This window comes from Oenanthe melanoleuca, chromosome 15, assembly GCF_029582105.1.
Source record: "Oenanthe melanoleuca isolate GR-GAL-2019-014 chromosome 15, OMel1.0, whole genome shotgun sequence".
NCBI classification, from domain to species: domain Eukaryota; kingdom Metazoa; phylum Chordata; class Aves; order Passeriformes; family Muscicapidae; genus Oenanthe; species Oenanthe melanoleuca.
This window is the reverse complement of record NC_079349.1, coordinates 6,315,953-6,343,748: the sequence shown is the minus strand read 5'-3', so window position 1 is coordinate 6,343,748 and position 27,796 is coordinate 6,315,953. Positions and strand designations below refer to the sequence as shown.

Genomic DNA, 27,796 nt, shown 5'->3' with positions numbered 1-27,796 from the left:
AAACAGGAGGTTTCATTAGAAGCTTCTCTCTAGGGAAACAGCCTCAGAGCATTTTCACTCCCACAGTTATTTTCAATCTTTGAGCTTTGTGCACACGCAAAAAAATGTTTTCCAGGGATGAAGCAGACTCTTGGACAGCAAACTCAAGCACCCTAACAACAGACCTGCTTTTCTTAAGACAACTTTCAGGCATCCCAAGCTGTCCAAGAACCCCAGGAATCTGATTTAAAACCACTGAGTAGAAAACAATAAAACCAGTTGTTGGATAAAGTGTTACATCAGAAATAATTAAAACTGAATGGCAATTGACTCTGGTATTTTTCACATCCATGAGCCTCTTCTCTCTTAAAAGTTCTAACATCAAATTTCCTGAAAATCAGCAGAGAAAAAGAGTGGGTTTTCCCCCTCCTTCAGAATTTTTATTGCATATATAAAATTAGTAACTGGTGAATACTTTGGAGTCAACTTGTACAGCCTTTTCCAACAATTAGGTTTATGCACAACCATGTCCCTCACTCTCCAGGGCTGTTTGCATGCATTTCACTCCACATCTAACAAACCACTATTGCTTTCTTGGTTAGCTGGGAACACTGCAGCTCTTTAGGCAGATCCATACCAATTGTCACATGTAGCAATTCTGAAAAAAGCCCTGCTTATATCAGCTGTGAGTGCCAGAGCAGAACAGTTTGCATGCAACTCTGATGGATGTTCCTAAAGAAAAAAATCTTTGGGGGCTAATACAAACATGGCTCAGTCTGCATGTCTCTATATCAAGATCAAATAATGAAAAAAGTAATCAATTGTGGCTGCAAATACAAGAAATCTTAGTGGAAGTTTAACTTGGCATCTACCCAAAGCTGAGGAAACCTCCCTTCACAGTGAATGAGTACTTGTCTGGAAGGAGTCATTACAGGGGCAAGCCTTCAGCTGGAACAACTCACCAAGGCTCTTACCTACAAGGACAGAGCACTTACATAAAGGGATGTCAGAAAACTCTCACTCTCCAAAGGTCTATGTGCTGTTTTGGTCAATTTTCTCCTTGTCAGAAGGGCCTCAAGCAGCAGGGTATGATGGTGCCCAGGCAGCCACACTCCTGTTGGTGCTGCTCCTGCCTGGCACCCTGCTCACCTGAGACTAAAACCCACAGCAGCTCTCACTGCTTCAACACTGGCACCCAAGAAGGCTCAAACACTGCCTGGAGGAACCATGGCAGCAGGAAAGGAGCTGACAAACACACAGTCCAAAGCCAGGACTGGGACCCCACCCAGCCAGCTCCCTGCAGAATCCCAGAGCTCTGGCTCCAGCTAGGCAGCAACCCTGAGCACAGCATCCCTCTCTGCCTGGCCTGAGCACCAGCTTTTGCCTCTTCCAGGGCTGTTTGGAATACCCAGCCTTCCTAAGGGAGACTGTTATTAGTTAGGGGCAAAATGAATGTGGTCTGTGCATTTAATGATGCAGAAGTGGAGCTGCACTGCTAGGTGGCATTTGTGCATAAAGATAAATGGCTTATAATATTTTGCAGATGATGTGCTCTTTTACAACTAAAGATTTTTGGTTCCTTTTAAGCCCAAGGTTAAAAACAAAACCAGACAGCACAGACAAGACATTTCAGTTATGTCACAGAGTGAATTATTTCTACCCTGGGATAGCTCCTGTGTTAATTACACTGGATATAAAAAAATACACCTTTCTGGCAGCAAAGGCAAAAATCTTACTGCTGAAAGACTCCAACCCCCCCCACTGATGTCCTTGAGAGCCTGAGTTACACTGCTATCTGCAACTGTATTTAAAAGATTTCTTTCTTTCTTTCTTTCTGTGATAAAAATGGCAACTGCAATTTAGAAAAGAAAATCATGAGAAAATCTCACCAATAACCCATAGCAGGCTTTCCAAGATTGTCTATTAAAATGATAGGAAAAGTTATTTTCCTTATATAAATAAAAGCATGGCCTTCCACTGCTCTCATGATGCAAAAGAAATTAAGACACCCTCTGCTCAGTTTCTTAAAGCTATTGGGTTGCTTATTGAACTCAAAAGACAGCAGGAAGGGCTTTTAAATCCAGTAATAATCAAGGTAATAGGGCACCTCAAGCCAATTCCCCACTCTCAATGGGTCAGGCAGGTTTCAACTTGGATCTTTTGTGTCCTTGATATAAAACCTAACTATAAGGGGATTAGTTAAAAGCAGGTGATAGCAGCACAACCACAAAACTAGCTTGTTTGTAGTGTTCCCTTCCATCCTCTTTGGCTAAAGCACACAAATTAACATATTCCAGAAATGTCAAGAGTTCATTCCTGCTTTTCTGACATGTGCCACTTTCATAGGCTGAAACCAAGGGTGTATCAAGTACCTCCAAGCCAGCTGCTGAAATGGCTGTTTTCAGCCAATTGCTGCTCCCATGTGGCACAGGACAGTCCCCAAAAACAGCCTCCAGCCACTACTGTTAATGCCATCCTTGTGTTAGTGTGGAAACTGAGGCAAGGAAAGACTCAAATGTGCCCAGTGCAGAGGAGGGAATTTCCAGCTCCTACTTGGTGCCAACTCTTTCCTTGCCAAATCACAGGCCCAAACTTACCATGTAGCCCAGTGCTGCAAGCCTGCTTTGCTTGATTAGCACTCACAAGAGGTAATCAAGAGTATGTACAGAGAGATGTGATTTTGAATTCTGTTTTTACAGCATTTGTTCAGGATGACACTCACTTCCTCAGCTGTACCCATCTTCCACTCTTTCTCAATTCCACAGTCAGAATTCACCAGGAATTGTATGTGTTTACCCTCCCCTTGGTCACTTATAGAGCATTCAACAACAGAATATGGGTTCAGTTTTGAATACTGGGGAAGTCTCATATTTCCTTCCCAAGCAAGTCCCTTATAAAACTCAAATATCTTGGAATGAGAAGGGTAAGTGGAGAGGAGGGCAAAAAGAGCCAAGGGCAGGAGATATCCCAGACCTTAACACAGAGACTCTTAATGCAATTAATTTCCATAGCCACACTCCTGTCTGCTGATACAATGAGTTCAATTGACATGGCAAAGGTCAGCCAGTGCATCTGATGTTCCCTGAGATTAGAAACCCAGACCTGACAAGATAACCCCAACACATGATGAATGGATGTCCTGCAATGCTTGAGTGTGTTCCTTCTTGAATTCACTTACTTTATTCTGTTGGATAAACAGAGACTGCTATGCTTAGAAACACTGCAAAACCAGTCTGGTAAGATATTAAACTACACAAGGTCTGAACATCTGTAACTGGCTTGATAAGCTACACAACAGCTTCCACCCAAGACACTTTTATTCCTACAGCTGCAGAAGGAAAGGCAGCCACTGACCAGGAATGAACAGACTGAGTGCAGCTAGCCAGGAACAACAGAAAAAACCTGATAGAAATGCACAGAATCTACATGAGTGCTGCTCCACTTCAACCATTACCTCTGCCAGTTTCACAAAACTTCTCCAGACTTTCTTCCTAACTATCCCTTACTGAAACTTCCTGCTAGTCATCAGAGCTTAGTTTCTGCTGAAGCTGTTTCCATGCAAGCATTTGGTGTTTTGTGGGATGCTGATAAAGCAGACAGCATATTGAAGGAATGAGAATTTTTGCCTCCAGAAGAATGGGATTTGCAAGGTTTCATGATCCTTCCATGTATATCCAAACCAGTTTCCCAAGAGTCATGGTTTGCAGAAAGGGTTTTCAAACTATCCTGTTGCTACTCTTTTTGACCAGGATGGTCTTACTCTGCTCTTCAAACCGTGGATCAGATCCCAGCGTGTCACACGTGGGGAACAATGGACAGCACATGCCACTAAGAGTTTGCAGCCCACATGTCACCACCCCAGGCCTTCCAAAAACTCCTTCAACATGCTCTGTAACACCCCTGACCATGGCACTGAGGTCACACTGCCACCCTGCCAGAGCCAAGACCAGCATCCCACATGCACAAAGTTTACAGAGTGGGTAAATCTGGAGATGTGGTGTGTCTGTGGTCCAATTCTCATTTCAGAGGCTTATCTGACTGTGCTCCTGGCAAGGTACTTCAGCCTGAGGCACACATGAGGGACCTCCAGCTTTGTACCCTGCTGCTGCTCTAATCCCTGTGCCCCAGGAGAGGAAACGTGGTATGGGAAGCAGGAGTGAAGGGGGAGACAGTGCCTGTGATGGCACACAAAGAAAAGCAGATCACAGTCAACTGCCTGAATTAGAAATCACAGAAGTTATTTTGTATTCATCTACCAGACAGAGAATTTTATATCTAGCCTATACAATATGCTAAACACTTATCAAAGAACATTTAGAGAGAGGAAAATCTTTGCATTTCCTAAAAGACTGCTTTTGGTTTATTATGTTTAAAGAAAAACAAACAAACATATGAGGATAGGATGATGAAAAATTAGAAAAGATAGCCTGGGGGATGAGAGGAAAAAGCTCTCAGCAACTTAGTAGCAGCACTTGCTGGTTTTATGCACAGCTGAAGCCAATCCCTTGAAAAGGAGGGTTTTGACTCTTAAGTGGCCAGCATCTCTTGCAACATATTTCCTAATCAGCGAGTATTTATGGTCGATATTTTATATTTCCAATTTCCCCCTAAGGGCTCCTGAGAAAGCAGCACACCTGCCAACCTTTTCAGCTGGGCCAATAATTGCCAATTTGCTCTTTGCCTTAGTATATCACTCAATTTAGCCCTGGCTGTGCCCTGCATACATCCTCATTCATCTCTGTGCCCCCATGACAATTAGAGTGTTAGCTTCAGCTAACTAGGGCAACTATTCTACTAGGGTTGGAAGACAATTATTAGTCTATTTTCCCATCTTGTGGCAACAAAATTGAGAATCCATGACAATTACATTCAGCAATTCTGCACTCTGCCGCCTGTTCCCCCTCCTTGCCCCCACCTTTCGAATATTTCAAATTATCACAGCTCTACTACCACATTCAAATTTTCCATGTTCACAGGGAGTGAGGCTTCTATTTAAATGATAATGAGGGACGATCCATTCAATTTAGCGAGGGAGAAAATCCATTAAAAAGCAGGCAGTTCTTAAGCTGATGGGTCAAGAAAAAGATAAAAACCCTTTTTTCAAGCCATTATACAAGGCTCTGTGTGGATTTTTGGACTGTTCAGGACATCAGAAAAGATTAGGACAATTATGGAACATGGGGAAAACCAAAACAAAATGCCCAAGCTTTCCACTTTTACTTGGGTCAACACAACAAAATAACAATATGGCTTATCTGGCTCTTAATTCTCTGGCAACTTCCAATTACCTCGCACTGAAAGGCAGCAGAGGAAAATCCCATTTTGGAAAAAGGCTGTTGACTCTGTTTTGGTTGTAGAAGACCTGAGAGTACATGTGTAATAAGGATGTCAGCTCTGTAGTAGTTTTTAAGGGAATTTTACATCAACACTGGGAATATGAAAAAGTGGCAGATTCTCATCTCCTTTCTGCACCACAAAGCCTGGGCTAAAACTTCTGGTTTTTTGCTCTAAAGTTTCATCATCCCAAAGAAGAGCCCAGCCTCAACAAATCAAACTTCTGCAGCCAGAGATGATTTCACTAGATCATAATAAGCATTTTTTTCCCCCAATGACCCATAATAAATGACACTTGGTGTAATGTCTGGAAAGACTTACTATACAAGCCAGACAATTACTGTCTCACTATGAAATTGTATCATTCTCTCCCCACAGAATTTTCACTTGTGGCAAGGAAGGAGCAAAATGCTCTGGCAGTGGATGAACCAATGGCTGTTTGTGTGTGTGCACAACATAATCAATCATTTGCCTCAGTTTTCTTTAGAGTGCAATTATTTCACAACAGAGCCAGCCACCTCTTGACTTCACGGTCCATTAGAGACTAATGACATGCATTAATGTAAATAAAGAACAACTTGCTGGCATCCCACTGAACAAGCCACCTCAAGAAACAAATGGCACAGAGGGGCTAAGCTGTTCAGAACAGCACCTCTGAAATGGGGGCCAGTGAAGCTGGAGGGAGGATCTAGTGCTCCTGAGATGGCACAGCTACAGCCAACACTGGGATGGGCACATCTCTCACCACACCGTCTGTGTGCTGCCCTACAGCAGCCAGACTGTCACCTCCTGCCTCAGGAACCACACTGTTCACCCCACTTCATGGGGAAAGGCATGGCAGGGACAGACAGCACAGAAAGCAACCTGAAGGCCAGAGGCACCAAGGAACAGCAGGAGAGTGAGAGCCAGCCCAGGTGCCTCCTGCTGCAGAGCATCCGCCTGCAGGGGCACCACCAGCCTCGAGGAAACCCAGTCCTGCCTTCCCTGCACATCCTGACTGGCCTGTGCTCCTGGTCCTGAGGACATGTAAGGAGCTGTGCCACTCCAGAGGCACAGCAGCTATTTAAGCAGCGTGCTGGGACACACAGCTCCAGAGCCAACAGGGACCAGGTACGGCTGGACACAAAATCCTGCAGGAATCAGCATCACTAGCATGTTTGTTGTCTCCTCTTCCTTTCCCTGCTTCTCCCCTACAGTAAGGGAGCCAGCCTGCCTCCTCATCCCTTTGCACAGAAATGGGGAAAAGCATCTGATTGCACCCATGGGACTTCCCAAGACTTGCAGACAGTCGCTAAATAGGCTACAGAGCATGTACCAGTACACGAGGCAGCGTTATATGTAATTAAAGCTAAATTGCACTCATCAAATAATGAACGAAGAGCATCCTGTGATTCATGAACCTTACTTTTCAAACCATTTAATTACTAATTTGAAAAATTCTCATTTGTGATGGGTCGCCAGGTCACGAGAGCAGCTCCAGCAAAGCTCTGAAGTGTGCCCTGGCCTCCAGGCACTGCCCAAACGTCTCCGCTGACTAAAAAAGAACAGAGTGCCTGTTTCCCACTGAATTCCACTGGCTGCTGAACAGGCTTTGAAGATTTTGCAGGAATTAGGCACTCAGAGTCAACTCCTACAGGCTCAGCCTGCAACTTTGGGAGCAAAGGGAAAGGAGGAGAAATACTGGAAGTGCATCGGCTTAACAAGAAAAGTCTCCAAGACCACTTAACGCTTTGACCTAAGCTAATGGCTAAGCTGGAATATGTTATTCCTTTTTCCTGCAGCCCCACGCTGCAGTGCAGCTCCCAGGCTCCTGCTCACACACCCTCAGCAGCGGCCGAGGGGAGGGGAAGCAGGGAATCGCATCGAGATGAAATTCTGTATAATGTACATGAAATTACCACCACTATTGACTAATGACACAGCCAAAGGTGTCCCCAGCAAGGGGAATTGTCCCGGCCCCCCCCGGCGGCGCGTGGGCTCGCACTCCTGGAAGCAGATCACAGGACACGTTATTTTTCTCTTCCTCCCACTGTGTCGGCTGTTTACAGCACCCCATTCACACTCCAAACATGTAGAGAGAATTTTCCCCCGTCACATTTCCCTGTCAGAGCTGTCAAGCTGAATCCCGCTTTAATCTGCCAAAAGCACTTTTCTGCTGACATTTTTAATAAATACTTTCAGCTTTTAAACACATTTGTGGGAGCCATTTTTTCCCCTTTTTCTCCCTTTTCCTCCTGTAGAACGGGCTCTGAAAGCCTTAATAGCAAATACATTACACTTATCAAAGGCTTTCCCCCCCTCTTCCTTTTGCATCCTGAAGCGGAGGTAGTGTTTTCAATTTTAAAGCTAAATTAACTGTCCAATTGAATTTAGCTGGTGTGAGCCGTTTTCTGTGACAGGTTTTAGTTATGAAGCATATTTTACATTAATAGAACTCAACATGAAAACCACTCGCTCTGGGATTTCTGTGGCTTGCCATTGAAATGGCAAATTTAATATTTCAGACATGCTCGTGCCAGCGTTTGATTATTGTTCTTCATTTAAATCTCTCCTAACGGGAAAGGTCCTAATTAGTAAAAAATCATGTTTTAATGAAGGCGAAATGCTAATTGCTAACACAAAAAGCCTTCGTATAAAATTATCCCAGCACTGCCATTGATTTCTTGGTGACTCAAAAGCCCATTTGTGTGTTTACACACTAAGGCACCGTTTGCTTTTGTTTTATCATAACATTTCACTCAAGGTACCATCGAATTTCCTGAGAGAAAGACAGCTTTCCCCCAAAACCCTCTCACATCTTGGCGGCAGGAAGCATAAAATTAGATGAACTAACTTTGCACCCAAACTATGTGATTACGTGCAGCAGCTAAACCCAAAGATGCTGTAAAAAGCTTTTTAAAACAACTTCTTTGAAAAAACAAAACAAAACATCAAGCCATTTTTCCCCAAGGAATAACAATTCCATTTTGTTTTCCCATCTCTGATCTTTCGCTTATCATATTATTTGCACCATGATTATAGTGTTTGCGAGGCAGCTCAACCACTTATGCCGTAACACTCAATCATGACATAAAAAAAAGTTATTACACAGTGACCTCTGGATGCCAACATTTGTTCAGCAAGATTTATGAAAAGCCGTGTCAGCAGCGGGAATTGCTGCAGTGAAGCGATGCTTTCTCCTGAACGGTACTTACATCACTGAGCCGGTCCCTTGAGCTGCTCCGCTGAGAGCTTGTGGCCTCCCTGATGCTGTCTTCCTCGCTATTTCTGCCACTTCTGCTTGTAGGGACCTTCATCTAGAGGGAGAAGAAGGAGGGGGAGAAAGGAGATTTTCAAGCACTGCTCTGCCACCTGTTCCCGAGGTTGCCGCCAGCAGTTCAGTCAGTGTTTCACTCCACCCACGGCACCGTGGAAGGGATGGGGTGCACGGGGCTTCTCTGCACTTGTGCTTGCCCACGTGTGTCCACACTCCTTTTCACTAACAGGGCAGGGAAGGTGCTGCTGGCACTGCTGGGAGCAGGTGAGGTTGTGCCAAAGTGCTCGGGCCTGACAGGAGAGGGGAGCAGACAGACAGACAGCCTTCACTCAGCCCCCAGCACACCTCGGCTGGGACACTGCTGCTGCTGCCATCGCGCCGGCTCCCAGCCCAGACACGTGCCCTGGGGCCACCCCAGGGACTCACAGGCCATGGTGGCACCGAGGGACACTGGCCTGAAACAGCCTGCTTGAGATACCACACGGAATTTGAGGTAGAGCAGAACTAACTCCTACAGCCAAGGCTGGTGCTTTAACTACTAAATCATCCCACTCCCTTCACCTGCAGATGTGCTTGTGTTTGGATAGAAGTGAGAGAGCCAATGTTTGAAATCACAGCAACCTTCCTCTTACATCTGCAGAGAGTGTTACAGGGGGAGGAGAAGGGTAGGATAGATGTCATTCACAGCTTCATTCCTGGGCTCATTTACTAACAAATTATTCTGCTAATTCCCTCGTGAAATATTGGGTGGAAAGAAGTGTTTAATTTATTAATAGGTTCTATTCATATCAGTTTGGTTCCATTTAAATTACACTATTTAAAATGTCGGCTTGTACAAATTGGTATTTTTAATGGCAATAAAACCCCTTTGTTTCTTGCTGTCCTGTTCCATGGTGGTGCTGGCAGCCAGCAGGGTTTGCTGGTGGTGCTGATGTAACCCCTGCAGCCCTGGCCCTGTGGCACTGGGAACACTGGACATACTGTTTCCATGTGGGCACAGCAATCTGAGCACTGGGAGCACTGATCACTGCCCTCCAAGGGTGTTTGACAGTGCTGCCAGCCAAGTGCCCCACAGCCTGCTAATATTTTAATGAAATGTTCAGGGTACTGTATGGAGAATGAGCTCCAGTTCTCACCCAGAGTGCACAGCCCTGTATGGGCTTGGCTAGCAAAAGCAAAATGAAAAGAAGGAAAAGCATCATGCTCAGTAGACTTGTGATTAATGTCCTTGCTCTGCATGCCTTTCTGCCACCTTACACCTCACCAACACACTCTCTGTTTCAGGTACAAATCAAAAATTTTTTCATGGCCACCTCATCACACAACCATCACTCTCAGTGCAGTGCCCCATCTCACTCCTTGTCCACCACCTTTCAAATATGCTGCCCACCTGAAAATTTTTATCAAGACCAATATTTCATTTTTGCTCCTACATCACAATGTTCAAAAGCACAACAATGAGATGTAATCCCTGCTGGGATCTGCTAGAAGCATTTCCAACAACAGTGAGCCTGCATTTGCAACTATCCACACCATGTGTTAAGGCAAGAAATATTTGACTTGGAGTTCATTATGTTCAATCCATATTGTCTGTTTCCTTAATAAATAGGTCAACAACATCGAAAAGAGAAATCTAACTATACTACACATCAATACTGGCCATAAGCCATCAAATTTTTAATTCCACATATAATTAAGTAAATTCGGTAAGATTTTTTTTCCTAAATACATTAAATGATTGTCATTCTCTGATTTTATTCTTTTTGAGGTCTTTATTAAGCAATTACTACTTCAACTATGCCATTATCTTGCCTAGGATTGATGCCAAGCCAATAAGACAAATGGTAATACCCCATTAATTACAGCCCTTCATAACACTGGCACACCAGCTTTTTTCTGTCGTCTGGGTCTTTCTACACTTACTCAAAACCCAACCCTGCTGGTTTCGAGCCATCAGCCAGCTCTCCTGAAACTCTTCGATGTAAAGTATCTGACCTGCCAATTTCAATCCTTCCAGACACAGCAGGTGCTTTGTTTCACCCTGAAACAGGAACCACTTAACCATTACAGGGCAGAATTACAATTTCCCTAATACAGTACAGAAATGCCCATTGAATTCTGCAGCTTTCTGATTTCTGATCCATAACCTTCTCCCCCCCACCTAGGAACACATCAAAGCCTGTCAAAAGTATTACACTTCTTACCTAAACAACTCCTAGACAGCTGCAAATTAAAGGAAAAATAAATTATGCCATTCCAAATCCTTTCACCTTCCCAAGTGCAAATGGTTGCTAGAATTAATTCAAAAGGACTAAACTGCCAGCTGTTTAAAGTTAGCACAAACTCACCCAACCTGTTACCAGACTGGATCCTTTTGCTGCTTTTCTTGAGTTACAGTCAGCTCCAAACACCACCTGTTTCTTTTCTCCAAATTTCATTAAAGGAAAACTACACCTACACACACAGTAACAAATTGAGACAATTTGACCTGACAAGGTCTTGCACAAGCAAGCAAATTAGAAGCATCACTGCTGCCATTAACCTTTCCAAGTAAATATCAATTATTAAACTTGCTGCACTACCTCTGTCCCCAGTTTGCTGCTGTGAATTAAGAGGGTCATCAGCCTTTTTGACAGATCTTGTTCATTTACACCTGCTGCCTGCCAGCAGGGGAGCCCGCACACCCGCAGCCCCAGCGCTCAGCCAAGCTGCCTTAATTCATCAGTAATTACCCTAATGAGCCACATGCAGGACCCAAGGAGGAGGACAAGTTGTTCTGCTAAATGGATGCATTGGTTTCAGGGGCACTCTCGGCAGACCTGGGTATTAGCAAACTGGTCAAAAGCTTCTTTCCCAAAGTTGTCACTGGCTCAGCTGCTTGATTTCTAGTGATTTTCTCTGGGTGTTTTTGCTTGAGTTCCAGAAATTCCTCCTGACCACGTTCCCTGAGCTTATAATAAAAACTAGTATTCCTCTCCCTTGGAAAAAGTCATTCCTGTTGCAGAGTGTACAAGGGTGAGGTGGGCCAGAGGCAAGGTGAGCTCCTGGCCCTGCTCCCAGCTGGGGATGTCATCTCCAGCTCAGCACAGACCCAGCCAAGCAACTCCCCAAATCCACAGGTAAACCACACTACATCCCCATTCAACACACTGCTAGGGATTTCCAGAGGCACTAGTGCAACACTAGCCATGGGGATTAAACACCTCAGGTGGATGAGCCAAATATCCCATCTAAAACTCGAGCAGCCCAGATTGATTGCCCAGGGTATTTACACTCAGTGGCAATGCCCTTCAGCAACCAGAATTACATAAGCAATTCAACATCACAGGCTGTTCTCAGCCAGAATCAAATCCTTTTGAGACACAAACTGTGTGTCCCCATCCCTGTACATTACCCATTGAGTGCACCCAGGTCCTTGAGCAAAAAAAATCCCATGGGTGGGTTTGCCCTGTTTGAGGCAGGACTAATCCCAACTGGAACTGGAGGGTTCCAGCCAGCAGAACAGAGCCAAAACAGAGACTGGGCAACAGCAGGAGCAAGTGTGTGAGCCAAACCTCAACATGTTTGATTGAGTTGCCCTTAGGTCTGCTCAGAGTGTTTTGGGAGCCATGTGAGAAGCAAAATGTCTCAAAATAACACCAATGCCCAAAGTTCTGCAGAGAGGGGCTTGGAAAGGTGCTCCTCAGCCTTGTCTCCAGAGGGCTGGAGGTGGGAGGGAATCTTTTCTTAGACAAAGGCTGATTAGTGTGTCACTTCAGGAGAACAAAGCTGGAAGAAAACAAAAAGGCACAGCTGAAGCTATTTGTTAATTTATCTTTTCCAAACCCTAAGGCAGCAAGACATTAATGTCCATGCCTATGAACTGAAACATTGAATAGGTGCTGAAGTTTTACTCCAGCAGAGCCCATTTCATTGTTGAAGTTAAGGGAATTCTCCAAAAGCATTAATTAAACCCAAAGCTGCTTAAAAACCAGACCAACACAGTCTCCTGCAAGATAAATAACACCTCAGACCCAGCACACACAGCAGAGCAAAGCTGGTGGCAGGCAATCCCTGCTCTCTGCAGTAGCTCAGCCCAGCTTTCCCCAGGAAGGACAGATTTGAGTTTGGGAACGTGGAAGAGACTGTTCCCAGCTCGGGCCAGGGCTGCAGGCAGGGCTGGCTCAGCAGGGATGGAGCAGGGACAGGTACAGAGGGTTGGTGAGGCCATGATCCATTTGCATTCTGCAGGTGCTCACAGACAGTCCCAAGCAACATTCAGAGCCAAGAATTATGAACCTTGCGCTGTTGGACATCATGTAGCATGATTAAATACCATCACTCATCCTGGTAATAACTCCAGCTCTGCTGTCCTGGAATGCTGCTGCCTTTCCATCTCTCCCATCCAGCTGCCCCCTCCCTGCTTCTTCCTGTGGGGTGGAGGAATATATGAATGGGCAGGATGAGCCTTGTTTCCCTAAAAGGGCTTTCTCATTACCACTCTGTTGGCTCTCAGCCCCTGCTTTTTAATCATAATAGATCAGCCTGCTCTCCATTTACTTAAGCTGTTGGGATGTTGGAGGAAAGCACGTTTTTATTTGGCACACCTATTTTCACATCACGGGCACGCTGCCCCCGCTCATTATTAATAAATACACTTCCATTTATCACAAGCTCCATTTGAGTGCCACGGGGAGCCCGGGGCAAAAGGAGACAAATTCTTTTCTTAAGTTGTTCTGAAAGGTGCTGGGCTTGCCGACCCTCACCCCCATTAACCCAGCACAGCTCGTGTGCTCCTACTGGGAGCTGCACGGCCTGTGCAGCGGCAAACTCGGACTGATCTTGTGCCATCTCAATATATTTGTTCATTATCTTGCGCACACACAGAAGCATTTGGAAATGTACTCGGGGCACAGGCCAAATTGAATCATCTGCCTTCATTTTCCACACGATCTGAAGCTACAGCTGCTACAACAGGCTGTGGGATTTTTATTTTCCTTCCTTAACAGTTTTTTTCCCCCTCGCTCTTAAAGTCACAGCAGTCTCATTTTAAACCCCTTGCTGTTGCTTGGGTTTGAATCTGTGTTGTACAAAACGGGTCTTGCATACACACAGGGTAGGAAAAGAAATTCCCAGCGACCTCTCTGCAAAGTTCTGAAGGAAGACAGAAAGCAGAAGCCTCAGGGTGAGACATAATTAAGCTATTAATCTCAGAGATGCCTGTTCTGGTGGCTCAGATGGGTCTATTAATCCACTAATCCTGTCACCTCTGCCACTGGACAGGCACCAGCAGGAATGGCACCCACCTACTTTGTGCTGCATTCTGGAGCCAGGAATGATCCATGAAAACAAAGCTGCCCTTCCACAACAGAAGGGCAAAGAGCTCCACACAGCACTGAGCCAAGCTGCCTCCTTTCAAGAACACATTAACTTCCAGAAGAAAGTTTAATTCCTTTTCAAAGCTCTGAAAGATCCACTTCCATTTGTCATGAGAGAGAGGACAGACCAAACACAGCCTTTGGATTTCCATGTTACTGACTTCATGGTAAATCTGTTTTGGCAGGAGCCACTTGGAGATAAGTGGGTAGTGCTGAGAGGCGTCCAAGTCCCAGAGTTTAGGTCCAAGCTTTCAGATCACCAGAGACAGGGATGAATCAACCTTATCATGCTCATCTATCTAAACTAATGCTGCTGAACACCACTTTACATCTCATCAGCAGGTAATGACTTTATCATCAGCTCTGCCAAAGGATCCTTCTTCAACTCTTTCTACAGGGTTGAAGAAAAACTTCCTGCAGGTAACATTTCATTCTAACAAAGATCATGATTTCCTATGGCTACAAGAACTGTTAACACCAACTGTTCCAAAAACTAACCAAAAATAATTGTATGGCCTGTCCCCTTCCCAAAAAAGGATGAAAAGGATGCCTAAACAATATTTTGGGAGACTTTTTTGCTAACAAATGCTTACATTTTATTATCAAGTCCCAGATAAGCTCATGTTTTTCTGGTAGACTATCAGCATAGCAGCTTTCTGCACAAGGAGACAGTAAACTGCCTTAATAAATACAAATGGACAATTTAATTAAAATATATTGGAGACTTGGAAAAAGTACTATTTGTGGATGAAACAGTCTGTTAAGGGATTGCACTAAAGGCTAGCTCAGTGTATTTTAGGCAGGCAACAATAAGTGGCAGTGAAACATAGTGCACAGAGCTTTACCCCAATGATTAAATACCATGCTGAAATTATAAACGTCTGTTTTCCAGAGGGAGGGAGGGAAAAAGTCACCCAGTTGCCTCTGGTTTTAATGTTTGAAACAAAACAAACCATTTGGCTTTAAAAATGTACTTCTTTAAACCTGAAAAGACCCACGTATCAAAACAAGGTGGAATCAGCTAAACACATTACTTCTGATTTGTTTCCTTGAAAATCCAGCCTTAATGCATTCTAACAAAATTTATCTATCCCAAGCATACCCCATAATGAGATCAACTGGGAAAAATATCAGGCTTGTTTGTATATTTTATACTTGCTCTAACTTGGCAGTTTGGAGATTATGTATTCCCCAGGTCCCTCCTTAAATCGTTTCACACGCTACAATTTGATTTTCTTTGCTTGCCCTTTTCCACAATTTTTTTGATACATTTTATTGAGTTCTGGCTCAGAGGGAAACGTTTCCTTTGAATTAAGGGTGCAATCATTTTTTCTCCCCTCTAAATAAGGACATATGGCGTAGAAAGCAATGTTATGGTCTGAGTATTTCATGATTGAAGCAGGGCTCATTTTAAAAAATGACAGTAGCATCAGGTTGGATTAGAACAGTTTTTCTAATTGGGTGGTGCTGCTGTGGATCCTGTGATGGGCTGTCTTAGCCATAACTCATTTTAAATACGACATGTCCATTTTTACTTGCTGTGATGAAGAAGCAAACAGCAGCAGTGGTATGATACTGAAGGAAAATTGTCCTTTTTTTAGCAGTCACTCAGTTTCATGATGTTTTGAAGGTTAGTGTTTGCACATTTACCTGCCATGCAGACTACTGGTTCCCTGATCCTGGTTTACAGTTTCTTTTGGCTAATTTACATCAATAGCCTGTATTGCAGTCAAGCAGTCTGTAGGCAGAGGTTTCTACCTTTCCCTGGGATGCAGAGAACTTGAATTGATGCTAGCAAAGGACTTCTGTGCTTAGACTGAGTCAGCTGCTAAAGCAAGCCAAGTACAACAACTTCCTGTACTAAAAAGTATTATCAGTGAAAAACCAAAATATTCAAAAGCCACTGATAGTTTCTCAGCTACCTGAGCAACATTAGCTACTCACTAACAACCTAACTTTACATCTTAATGCTTGCAACCAGGTGTGAGGGTCACCACCTGTATCTAAGAGCAAACGAAACCCAAGCTGCCTTTGCAGTTTTTGGAAGAACTCCTGTCTGGAGCTGTGATTAGCCAGGGCAACGTCCTGCAATGAGCTCAGCTCAAACTCTGGGAGACACTTCTGCAGATCTGGTGCCACTTTTAACTATGGAGGAGCTGTCTGACCCCATGGCTCTCGCCAGGTGCAATCTGTAGAGAGGGCAGTGCCCTGGGAGAAGCCCTTCTCCCCAGGGCCCAGCACACAGAGGCCCTATGGAGCAGTGGGTTGGCTTTTCTGCAGCCCTGGAGCTGCTGCAATGATTTTTCACAGCTTCTGGGCTGGCAGGTGGCCTCAGCAGAGCCAGCACCACTTCCCCACCACAGCCAGCGCTCCCAGGACCAGGAGCCTCGCTGCCATGCGAGAGATAATGCTTATTTTGGAAAAAAAGCTGGTGCTTAAGCAGGCAAAACTGCTCGAATTTACAGCTGCCATCAGGCCTGCACAGCAAACTGCACTCTGCATGCCCCCAGCCACTCTTGGCAGATGGCAGCAGACAGCTGGGACAATCTGGGTTTGACATCCGTCAGTGATAAACTGTGTCAGTGCAGACCTGCTGAGCTCCCAGCGTCTGCTGAGTGGGAAACAGCATCCCCAGCCCAAGCAGCATCCCCAGCCCAAGCAGCATCCCCACCCTAAGCAGCATCCCCAGCCCAAGCAGCATCCCCAGCCCACTGAACTAAACCTGCCTCCACAATAGGGCATGAAGATGCTGCAGAGGGCCGTGAACTGGTGACAGTCTTGGTGGCAGGGTGTCCCCTGTGAGAAGCTGCCCAGTGGAGCCAAGGCCAGCTGGCTCCAAGAGGGACACATTGCTGGCCAGAGCCAGGCCAGCAGCAATGGGGCCAGCACCTCTGGAATAACAGGAAGGGGAAAAAGCTGCTGCACAGCAGCAACTGCACCCAGAGAGAGGAGTGAGAATATGTGAGAGAAACAGCCCTGCAGTCACCAGATCAGAGAAGGAGGAGCTGTAGGCAGCAGAGCAGGAGTTCCCCTAGAGCCTGTGGTGAAGACCACAACAAGGTGACAGGACTCAAGGAGTAACATCCAATAAACAGCCCATGAGAGAAATGAAAGCCTCTGAGCCTCACAGAGCTGAAAGCCTCCGTGTCTCTCGAAAATAAGATTTGTAGCTTCAAGTTTCACATAAAGATGATTTGGACCTGTGACTCTTGGTTATAAAATGCCACCCAATATGCATCAAATAGAAAATTGATTTGGCATGGGTTTTTTTGGTAATGGGAAAGAAATGGATACACTGAAGATGAGCTCAGAACTCTTAGAGCAGATGCATCAAGTGTTACCAATCTGGTGCAGTGGACCATAGCAAAGGGATCACTGTAAGGGAAGTAGCTCCAAGCAGGACAGAGGGATGATTGACTAAGCATCCACTTAGCAAGGAGAGAGCTGTGTTCAGCTGGAGCCAACAGACTAAATTAGGCTGAGCTTACACGATGCTTTTAAACACCATGTAGGAGGCAATCAGAATTGACAGCTTTAACATTGCTGCCATCTATGCATACAGATACCATCTATTAAAGGCTAATATCAACAGCTGTGATGTTCAAAGCAAAAGTAGATTTAATATACATATTAAATTGTCCAAAGCTGCAGGAGATGTTTCAAAATATATCAGGAAATTCCACCAAGAAAAATATCTCTGTCTATTACAGTAGCTCTCTTCTGGTAATGCTACTCCACCAAAACTGAGGGTTTTGATTTCAATAGGAAAGGTGATGATAGACTTCAAAAGTGATTTTAGTAAAAGAAGATCCCAAACAGCAAGGTAAACTTATTACTAATTATGTCAGATGGCAAAGCATTCAGTGCAGTTCAGCCTCAACCTTGGGAAGAAAACAGACATTCCCCAGCCTTCTGATAGCTAAAGCAAGATATTAGACAACATTTGCCAAGAACAAAGTCCAGACCTGCTGCACCAGCTATAGAATGGGAGATCATGTCACACAGATGTTTCAGCTGATCTTGGAATATCCACTGAGAAAACAGACAAATGACAAGTATTGGAGACATATTTCAAAAGAGCAACAAGGCCTGGCTGGGCTGCTCTAGGCACAGTGCTGTGATGCCAGGCTTGAGCAGCAAAAGAAAAACAGAACTGGAGTAAATTGACTCAATTAAATTATTTCAACAAGGTTTTCTGGAAAATTAATCTTCTTGAATAAAGTTGGTTTCATTTCTTCAATAAGTTTGGCTGAAAAGGAAACTGGATAAATGTGATACATTTAGGATTCTAGATGCACTCATACTGCAAGGCATTCTGATAAAAGTTAGTACTATATAAATATCAATAAAGCATATTTTAAGTGGAGACCATATCAGCTGAGTTCTCAGAAAGTAGTGTCAATAAATAAACATTAATGTTTGCTACAGAAGGTAAAAGGATTTAAACAAGGTTTGCAGCTATTCAATAGTCCCATCAATATCTGAGAAAAAATGTTATCAAAACCACTGCAGATAAAATTCATAGATGCTAATGATCCCTTTTTAGAATAAATAAGGAAGGAGGGGAAGGCAGCTTTAGGCAGCAGCTTGAATTCTGTGAAAAACACACCTCAGGATAAAAAACTGTATCTGAAAGCAGAGCTGCAGTGTGGGTCTGAGGAATGAGAGCAGCTGCCTGCAGCTCCTGCAGAAGAGCTGTGCTGCCAGACAGCCTGCTGGGAAGAGCTGGGAGGTGACACTGGACTGGTGTGTCCTTACACATAATGGGCACCCGAAGGGAACTAATCCAAGCCCTCAGCAAGGGAAGAGAGGCCACTTTTGCTCGGGTACAGCATGGACAGGAATGGCTTTGGAAGGTCTTCAGCCTCCCCAGAGCAGGAGCAGGGCACAGCTCTACTGACAGACAGCCCATGCTGGAGACAGCCCAGCCTGTGGGACAAACTGTGAGAGCTGTCCTGAACTGCTCCAGCTCCTTATGGGAACCACAGATCACAATTGAACCATCATTTAAAAAAAAAGAAAAAGGAAAAAGCAAGAATTGCCAGCAGCTCTGCAGGTGTGAGGCACTGCAGGGCCCTCCTTGCCTAGAGCTGGGCACAAAAGCTGCTCCCTGATGCTGCCTGCAAACCCCTCTGGGTTCTGGTCCATGATTCAAGGCACAAACACACCCACATTCCTGCTCAACAATTCACTCAGCCCCTCCAAGTGTCCCATGTGAAAAAGCTGTGCTTAGTACAGTTGGGTTTCAAATTCATTGCTAGGACTCTGAGGCACCACAGTAACACAATTAAAACACCACCAGATGTGTGTCATATAATACATGTTAAAAAAAGAAAAGACATACTGTGTGCAGATACAACAACAATTTGCTGTTCAAATTAATTCAGGAATCAGTACCATCCCTATAAACCCAATATATAAAACATATGCTACTGTAGGCATGCATAAATTGCATGCATTTTTATCCAGATAAAGCCACACGTGCAACTAATAAACAGAAGTGAAAAAAGAAAAGAAACAAAGTAAATAAATAAATGCTTAGGCTGCCTAGGGAATAATGAATTTTGCAGAAACTGCTGTCAGAGATCAGAGTGCTGAGCAAGCCCCAGCTGTGCTGGTCCCTGTCCCCAGCAGGACAGTCACAGCTGGCTGGGGCCATCAGAGCAGGCAATTCCCATGGAGCAGGAATAAACCCAGAGCAGTTGTGCTGCCCAGCACTGGGCTGAGCTGAGGCTGCAGTGGCACAGTTGAAATGACAGGAGAGTCTCCCCCAGGGCCAGGGCTGACACTGTGTGCTCCAGCCATCCTGCAGAGCAGCCCTGTTCTGGCTGATCCCCTAAAGCCAGGAGCAGGGCTCCAGCCCCACAGCAGCTGGGGGAGCTGTGGCATCACAGGCACGAAGGGAACCACCAGTCCAACGTGGAAGGAACTGCTGGCTGCCTGGCACAGTGGGAATTCAGCAGAGCAGAGACAATTCCCATGCACACCACCATGAGTAGTTTTATTGCAGCTCCTGCCTTGCTCAAACCAGACCTACACTTTGCTTTTATTTCTAATGCAAACTCTACAAAGCCCATCCTTGAGCTCTGGCTAGATTTTGGGATCTATCCTTTCCCTGGCAGGGGTCTCTGTCCCCCAGCCAGCTGTGCCATGTCTCCCACAGGCAGTGCAGAGCTAACCACAGCTGCTTCAGCTCAGCAAGAGCCACAGACATTTTCTCCAGGCTCCCTGCACTAGCAGATGAACCAAGCCTGCTCTGGCAAACATCAGAGCAAACCTCACACCTCTGCAGGTCTGGACTTGAAGCAGAGGCAGCCTGAAACATCACTTTGTGTCTGGTTGTGATCATCCATTGTGATCAGTCACAACACTGGAGTTGTCAAGGAAACTCTCAGTGAGGCCATGAGCTCCTGCACCACCAGGGCAAGTCTTCTGATTTGAGAAAAGTGTTGAAACTACAGAGCAAGCATAGCCAGTGCCTCAAGGAAACACAGAAGCAATTTCCTCTAAATGCCCAGGGGACATCCTGTTTGCTGATCGACATCCTGGAGAAAATAAAAATCTTAGAATAATTAGAGGCTAAGCAACTAAGGTGAAACTCTCTGGTAATTTTCAGTCCTGAGTAAGTAAAAAGGGGTGACAATTATTTTAGCTAATGATCACTGAACTTGGAGATTAATGCTCACAGCTGAGGAAGGGGAAGCAGCTCCACAAGGCAGCATTGCTGCCAGGCTGAGCCCAGAGCTCCCTGAAATACCTGGTTGATATTTGCTGCCATCAAGGGACACAGGGCACTACCCAAACCTGCAAGGAACTGAAGTCAGCACTGACAGCTCAGTGCAGATGGACTGGGATCCTGCCCTTCCTGCTTCCCACAAATTCCAGTAGCTTATGGTAGAGAAAAATCCTTGTTGTTGGCCCTGTGTGCACCCTCATGATGTGCAGCACAGCAGTGGCTAAAACATTCCCTAAAACAGTGTTTTTTAACATTTCTCAGCCACAAAAGGACTGGCTGACACTCTGTAGCTTTGATACAGCTGAAAGGGCAAACTGCAGAGGTAGACACCAGGCAGACACTGAGGGTTATCCAGCTGGCCTGAATTGATCCCTGAGAGTTTTAACAGCCTCTCCTCACTGATTCTGGAGAGAAAAATGTAATTGGTGCCTTCCAGAAAGGGGTCAGGCTGTGCCTGGGGATGAGCTGGGTCCAGAGGAGGGGAAGCCTGCCTAAGGCAGGGAAATGTGAGCCACTGCACCTGCACTGCTCCACAGGGGGCACACAGGCTTGTCAAAGCCCAAAATAAACAAGTCCACCAGCTCAACTCAAAGTCTGATTTAAAGCATTGTAAATGCCTGTCAAGTTTTAAGCCAAACCTTCATCTTGTTCAGGTTAAATAAGTTATCAATCAGTTTAACTTGAAGTGGAACAAGAAGCTTCTGAAATGAAATTAAAGTAAGAGCCCAGTTAATTGAGCCTGCTGCAGTCCTTCCCATAAGGATGGTCTTAGCTTCAGGAAATGCTCATCCTCCTTGTCACATTTGGTGCAGACAGGTATTTTAAGCAGTAATAAGCATCTGCTTTCTCTACTTGTTCAGTGGGAAAGTCTAGAATTATATGCACAGCACCTCAGAGGATGCTGTAATAGCAAGATGCATTTATTAATGATCCTACTAATGTTTCCTGAGAGCATCTCCAAATACTCTGCAAATACCCATCAAATTTAAATAGCAAGGATGTGCAGTGGGTGGTACTATCATCCCTTCTTGGAAGGGATGAAAAGACCAGATGACTTTGGGAACATCAAGCAATGAACCTGGAATAAGGCTGGGACTAGAACTACAAAGAGAAGAGATGGCTAAAAGCACTGCAGCTTTTAACAGCAACCATCTTGCATCTTAACTACAAGATCGTTCTCCCTGGGTGACATGTAAGCAAATATTTCTTAGAATGAAAGCATAATGTTAATAGAGTAGAGCTTGCTGAGAAAGCAAAAAAATAAAAAAAAAATAAAAAAAAAAAGGAATTGCTGCTTTCTTGGATATTACATGGAAACCCTACACTTCCACAGGAAATATTTTAGTAAAAAGAGACATAGAGTTACAGCATGAAAAAATGAAGCCACCAGATAAGGCAGGTTTTGTGAAAAAGGGATAAGGGAGCATGGCCTGTGCTATTTGGAAGATTTGGTGGGATTCAGGACTGCTCTGAATACACAGGTCAGTGAGGTTTTGCCGTGGCTGCCAAGTTCCTTGGAAATTACCAAGCTCTGTCACACCATGGGATCTTTACTGGCAGCAGTGGGGCCAGAACCAGGGGGAACAAAACTGAAAGCTCAATCCAGAAACCAGAAGTCAGGAAAAGGACTTCTCTGAACTGCAGCTCTTCCTGAAAGAGCAAGTGTGGGAGAAGGAACAAAGCCCAAAATAACAAAACTCCTGAAGCCTCTATGGCTAGAGCTAAATAACCAGGTAATTATCCAGATTTTATTGTTCCTCTGTTGCTGCCTGCAGATGAGAAGAAAGAGAACAATAGGAGTAGCAAGTGGGGATGGCCAAAGCTTCTAAAATATTGATGCAGAGATTGAAGATTTCTCCTGGAGATGTGAAACTGGCCTCACATGGAGCTTTTGTGCTAACAGTTGTCTCAGTCAACATGCAAATTCTTTGTAACTATGCTTGTCTAGATACCACTGCAGTGTAAATATCCTTGCTCAAAACACTCTGCATCTTTTGCTGCTCACACTGTACCTGGCAGTTTCCTATTTAAAACAGTATTACTTGCTAAAGGAAGAGGGCTAAAGGAAACAATCTTATTTACTGAACCAACACTGTTGTCTCAGCAAAACAAAGCAATTAACATCTGAGTTCACAGGAAAATATATTAGCACAACAGATGCATGTGCATGTATTTTGACCCTTTGGTAAAATGTGCTGTTCTGGGGCCAGATGTTTCTGCTCATGCCAAAGAAGAATCCAGCTGCATCAAGCTGTGAATATTTCTTCTGATCTGTCAAAATCTGCTATGAACTAGAAGAGAAAAAAACAGTACTGAAGTTTGAAATAGAAGTCTGTTTTCCACTGGGGATTTTACCACCATCTGTATTTTAAAAGCTTTAGTACAACTTGACAGAGCCTGAAAAAGTTTGCAGCACAATAGGTAAAGCACATTGAAATAACATTCAAGTAAGGTTTCTGGTAGAGTTGAAACATATGGTAAAAGACTAGTTTTATGCATTTTTCCCCTTAAAAATGAATTTATACTTATTAGTTGGATTTACAACACATTTAAATTGTATGGCCTTTTTTGTAATGTGCTGCCATTATGAGCTGAGCTCTCATTATTGAGACGACAGAACAATATTGAATTACTGGGCAAACAAGGTCCTTTTTCAAAACCACCACAGCAATTTGCTTTTCTCACGGTTTCTAAAACCAGGTGTTGTTTTTTCTTGCATTAATAGAATTACTATGGATTTGCACTGATGCAAGAGTAAAATCATATCATTTTACCAAAGCCATAAAAAAGGAGCCAAAATGGAAACAGAACAGCTAAGCAGAAAACATGAAAGCATCTCACAACACCATTAAGTTCACAAACTATAACACATTTGTCAAAGCTTGGTATTGTCCCTCCTAAAAACCATCCACCCAGCAGGACCAGCACGCTCCCACCTCCCAGGCCACCTGTGCAAAGGCCTGTAACTCATCTCAGAGAAACCTCTGTGGTTTCATCCCCTTAAACCACCTCCTTCTGCCCCAGGGAGAGTGCAGTGGCAGCAGCAGCCTCAAAGAGTGACTGGCTTGAATAAGTGGCTGCACCATTATTTTCTGGCAAGCCCCAAAACTGAGATTTTCTAACCACAGCTTGACTCCTAAAGGCATTGAGATTCCAATCTCCTCTGTTCTATCTCCAAAATTTCAGCCTTAACAAAAAAAAAAAACCTAAAACCTCTGAAACAGACAAGCATACAGGGCAAATGAAGCAGAATGTAGCTGGGTATTTCTGAACTGAACTCAGTTTTCCATTCTGCTCTTCTGAGCTCTCCACATTCATCTGCCAGCAGCCAGGCAGCTGTGCTGCCTTCCAGGTGTGCAGCACAGCTTTGCCACTGACAGGGTTATCTATTTTACAAAGAATTATGCTGGCAGTGAAAATCACAGTAGAATTGTTTTGAAAGAAGCAAGCCTCAGATGGACAATTTAGATTTCACAGAAGTTGAAAAAGGATTTGCAGGTTCAAATTATTAATCAACACCCTGCCAGGCAGGGGCCAAGAGCAATCTGCTGGTGCTGAGTTTTCTTGGACTTAGACTGTAAAATCTGGATTTTAGATTGACTCGGTCAGGAGAAGCATTTTTGTGCCTACAGCCCCTTCCTTCTGAAGTATCCAGGCAAAATGGATCCCTGGCTTTTAGGGGCAAGCATGAACTCAGGGATGACAAGGTAAATTCTTTAAGGAAATTAGGGATTTGGAGGATTTCTGAGCCAGAGGACACACTGCACATGACAAGGGTACTTCCCTGCAGTTAAAATCATGTTCCAGCTGTAACAAGACACTATAAACTGGGATCACATGGGGCCTTTCTTTCGTTAGCAAGAAACGTGGAAAAAGCTGGCCAGAAAAAAGCAGGTGCTCATGGAGAATCCAATCTTTTGCTGCAACACTGTTAGCTCTCCCCCGTGCCAATCAGGATGGCACAGGCTGCTCTGGAAGGAACAATTTAATTGTAATAAGCACCTAGCAGAGTGTAACAATGCTTAATCACAGAGAAGCACACAGTGGGTGCCTCAGGTCACATCAGGCTACCCTCAGCATCCTTTTGGGTTGACCTGTCAAGCTACAAATTTCTGAAGCAACAAACTTAAAATTAAAAAAAAAAAAAAAAAGAAAAAAAGAAAAGGAGGGGGAGGGAAGAGATTGGAATAAAAGGTAAATTATCCATTAACTGTTCTAAAGATAATGCTAACTAATGTTCTTCCACAAACAAAAATTTAAAGCAGGTAGAGAGACAATCCACCATTAGTGCCTATTTCTATAAAAACCATCCCTATCTCCTGGGGAACAGTCTCTGACAGCAGTGAGCAGCTCCTCCTGCTCTCTCATCTGAAGCCCCTGAGTGTGCAGGGCTGGATGTTTCAGGGGTGAGCAGGGAAGGGCAGGGGAAGGTGAATGAACAAGACAGGAGTGAGCCAGAGAGCACCTGGTCCAGGTCTCTTCTCTCCTGCACAACTCTGTTACAAAGAAGTGTTGCAAGATGAAAATTGGGAGCTTGAGGCCAAAATCAAAGTGGAAAAAAGAGGATATGCTCCCACAGAAATCGCTGAAAGCAGTGATTTAATTTTTCTTTATGCTTACACTAAATGTGTCTCGGAGAGGTTGTCCATAGGAGCATCACACCACAGCTCCCATTGACTACATCAGAATGCTGCTTGTTTCCTCCTGCCAGCTCCTCATCAAGGGTTACCACCAGCACAGCCCTCTGCTCTTTCAGATCTAGTCAGAAGGCAAATTAGTTGCAGCCTGATGGGGGAGTGCTAAATTTTTCATTACAATCTTTCTCCGGAGGTTTGGTGTTTAATAATTTGTACTGTATAAAATTTCACATATGGGAAAACATGGCACCACACAGCCTCTCCAGATGCTGGCTTTTTTTTTTCCTTGCTGCTAATCATGTGAGCCCCCCAGCTAAAGAAGTGGATTTAGGGCATAATTAAAGCTTTATACTTTAACAGTAATATGGGTAAAGCTCGATTTTATTTCTGAGACGAACACACCACATTTGTAAATTCCCATTTCACCGAGGATCTGTTTTCACACAGGCTTTGTACCCCAGCTGCTTTGTTGCTGATATACCATGGAACATAAAGCATGTAAGCAGCTCGTGGTGCTGTGGAAGGCACACACCCCTGCTCAGCCACTGCAGAGGCTCCTTAATTCCTTAGGATCAATCCAAGAGCAGTGGGGGCTGAACAAGGGACACCTGTAAGGAGCCTTCACATCATCTGCTCTGCTTTTCATCATTTGGCAGGGGAGTCTCTCACATTGGTCACATGAACTTGTAACTTCTGGAGGTGTTAGCTGCAGCCCTAAGCAGAGCTGAAGTGATTTAAGTTTGCTGCTAAACCTCCCCAAAGGCAGGACCCTCCTTCCCTCCCCACGGAGCCCCGAAGCCGCAGCCGTGCGTGGGAACGCCGAGCCCTCTCCATCCTCCCAGCACGGCTTCCTCCCTGTGTCTGATGAGAGCAGCAACCTGGAACTGGCTTTTGGGATGAACTACAGCTGCACACACAGCACCAGGCTCACTCCTGGCCAGGAGCCCCAAAATCCTCACTGTGAAGTGGGACCCAAGCAGGGACAGGTCGGTGAAAGGGGAGAGGAGGTGCTGGCAGAAAGGCAGGAGACAGGAACAGCTGTGTGATGGTCAGCATTCTGAAAACTAATTTTAATTATTTGTTGAATTCTAGAATATAATCCCCCTAAAAAAACAAAGTACCCCAGGGATTATATTCCCAGGATGGCAACTTGGTATTTTAAATCCTTTCCCTCTTCTAAACATCCTCCTAAGCAAATTCAGAAAACGTGGAGAGGAGTACAATGATCACCTTTCACAATATGGTTTTAATTCAATCCAAGTTTCTCCCATCTGCCCAAGAGACCTACATACTGCCTTAAAATGAAGTCCTTTGGTGCTATCATGATTTCTGATTTCCCAAAGGAAAACCAGGTGATAAAGAGCCAGTTCCAACTAGCACAGTAAAAATCTACACTGTTCTTTGGCAAACCTTGTGCTTCAACAGAAAGCAGAGATTCCAGCTTTGCCATTAAGCATCCCTGTGTCCCTCCATCGTGGTTAAAAGCCAGGTTTTACTCTACCAATCAGCAGCAAAACTGAGTAGGGGAAAGTAAAACTGTTACCATGGATAAGCATCTACTCAGCTCTCAGAGCTGCAGTACGCTGGCAAATAAATCAAATGACCTAGAACTGAGAAATAATGACCTTGGAAGTGAGAGCTTATTTCTGTTTTTATCCATCTTTACTATCACAGCTTAAACTAAATCAACCGTGCATTTTAAGGTCTATATTGTATCCTTCCAAATCTGCCTGAGAATGCTGAAGTCTTGGAATGCTCTTTGCTGAAATGAAGAGCTTATTACAGGCCAAAATTTTACTTGCTTTGTAACTGGTTATGTGTGTTAAACCAGTACAACTAACACAGGAGAGACAGCTCCCAAACTCAGAGAACACTCTTGGTGGCCATGAGACTTCTGACATAACACTGTGGTAATGGAATTTAGATATAGGGAAAGAATGTAAGTACTATAAAGTGCTTTTGAAATGCCTGTGAGCTCCAGTTTCACTGACATGTCTAGGTCCTGCTGGATGAAGACTCTCAGCTCTGTGACCCTGTGTTGTTCAGAACAGCTTCATGAAGGTTTGGTGCCCAGATGTGAGTGGCAGTACCTGCCCAAAAAGCAAAGTGACCTTGAGGAGGCTCACTCATCCCAATGCCCAGCACTCATTTCCATGAAATCCCTGGGCAGGAAAACACACATATGGAGAGATAATAGAGGCAAAGCCTCCATGTCAAAGAGCAGATTGGACTCCTGCCATCAGGCCTGTGACAGCAATCCCTGATTCTCCAGGACATCTGCTCTATCCAGCAGAACACAAGCTGTGTGTCCAGCAGCCAGGACAGCACAGGGGCTGGCAGAAGCAGAGTCAGCTTCCACCCCAGCTCTGACATCAGCTAGAACCATCTCCACTATCATCCTCCCTCCCTTTTCTTTTTTTCCCCTAAATAGAAACCAGTTCTACATAATGTCATTATGCTCAGCTTGTGAGGCTGAGTTTATCTGTGACTGCCAAAA

The 27,796-nt window shown here is 44.6% G+C and overlaps 1 protein-coding gene across 25 annotated transcripts in view; it reads right to left on the bottom strand.

Annotated features, from left to right (window-relative positions):
* FBRSL1 (fibrosin like 1) overlaps positions 1–27,796 on the bottom strand; it is a 494,766-nt gene that overhangs the window by 272,281 nt on the left and 194,689 nt on the right. For 24 of the 25 annotated variants that reach the window (XM_056504116.1, XM_056504126.1, XM_056504139.1 and 21 more), the window contains one exon: positions 8,508–8,609. The exons of the other annotated variant lie outside the window; for it this stretch is intronic. In XM_056504116.1, coding sequence (XP_056360091.1) covers positions 8,508–8,609 — 102 coding nt within the window. The remainder of the gene's footprint in view (positions 1–8,507; positions 8,610–27,796) is intronic. 25 annotated transcript variants of the gene reach the window in all.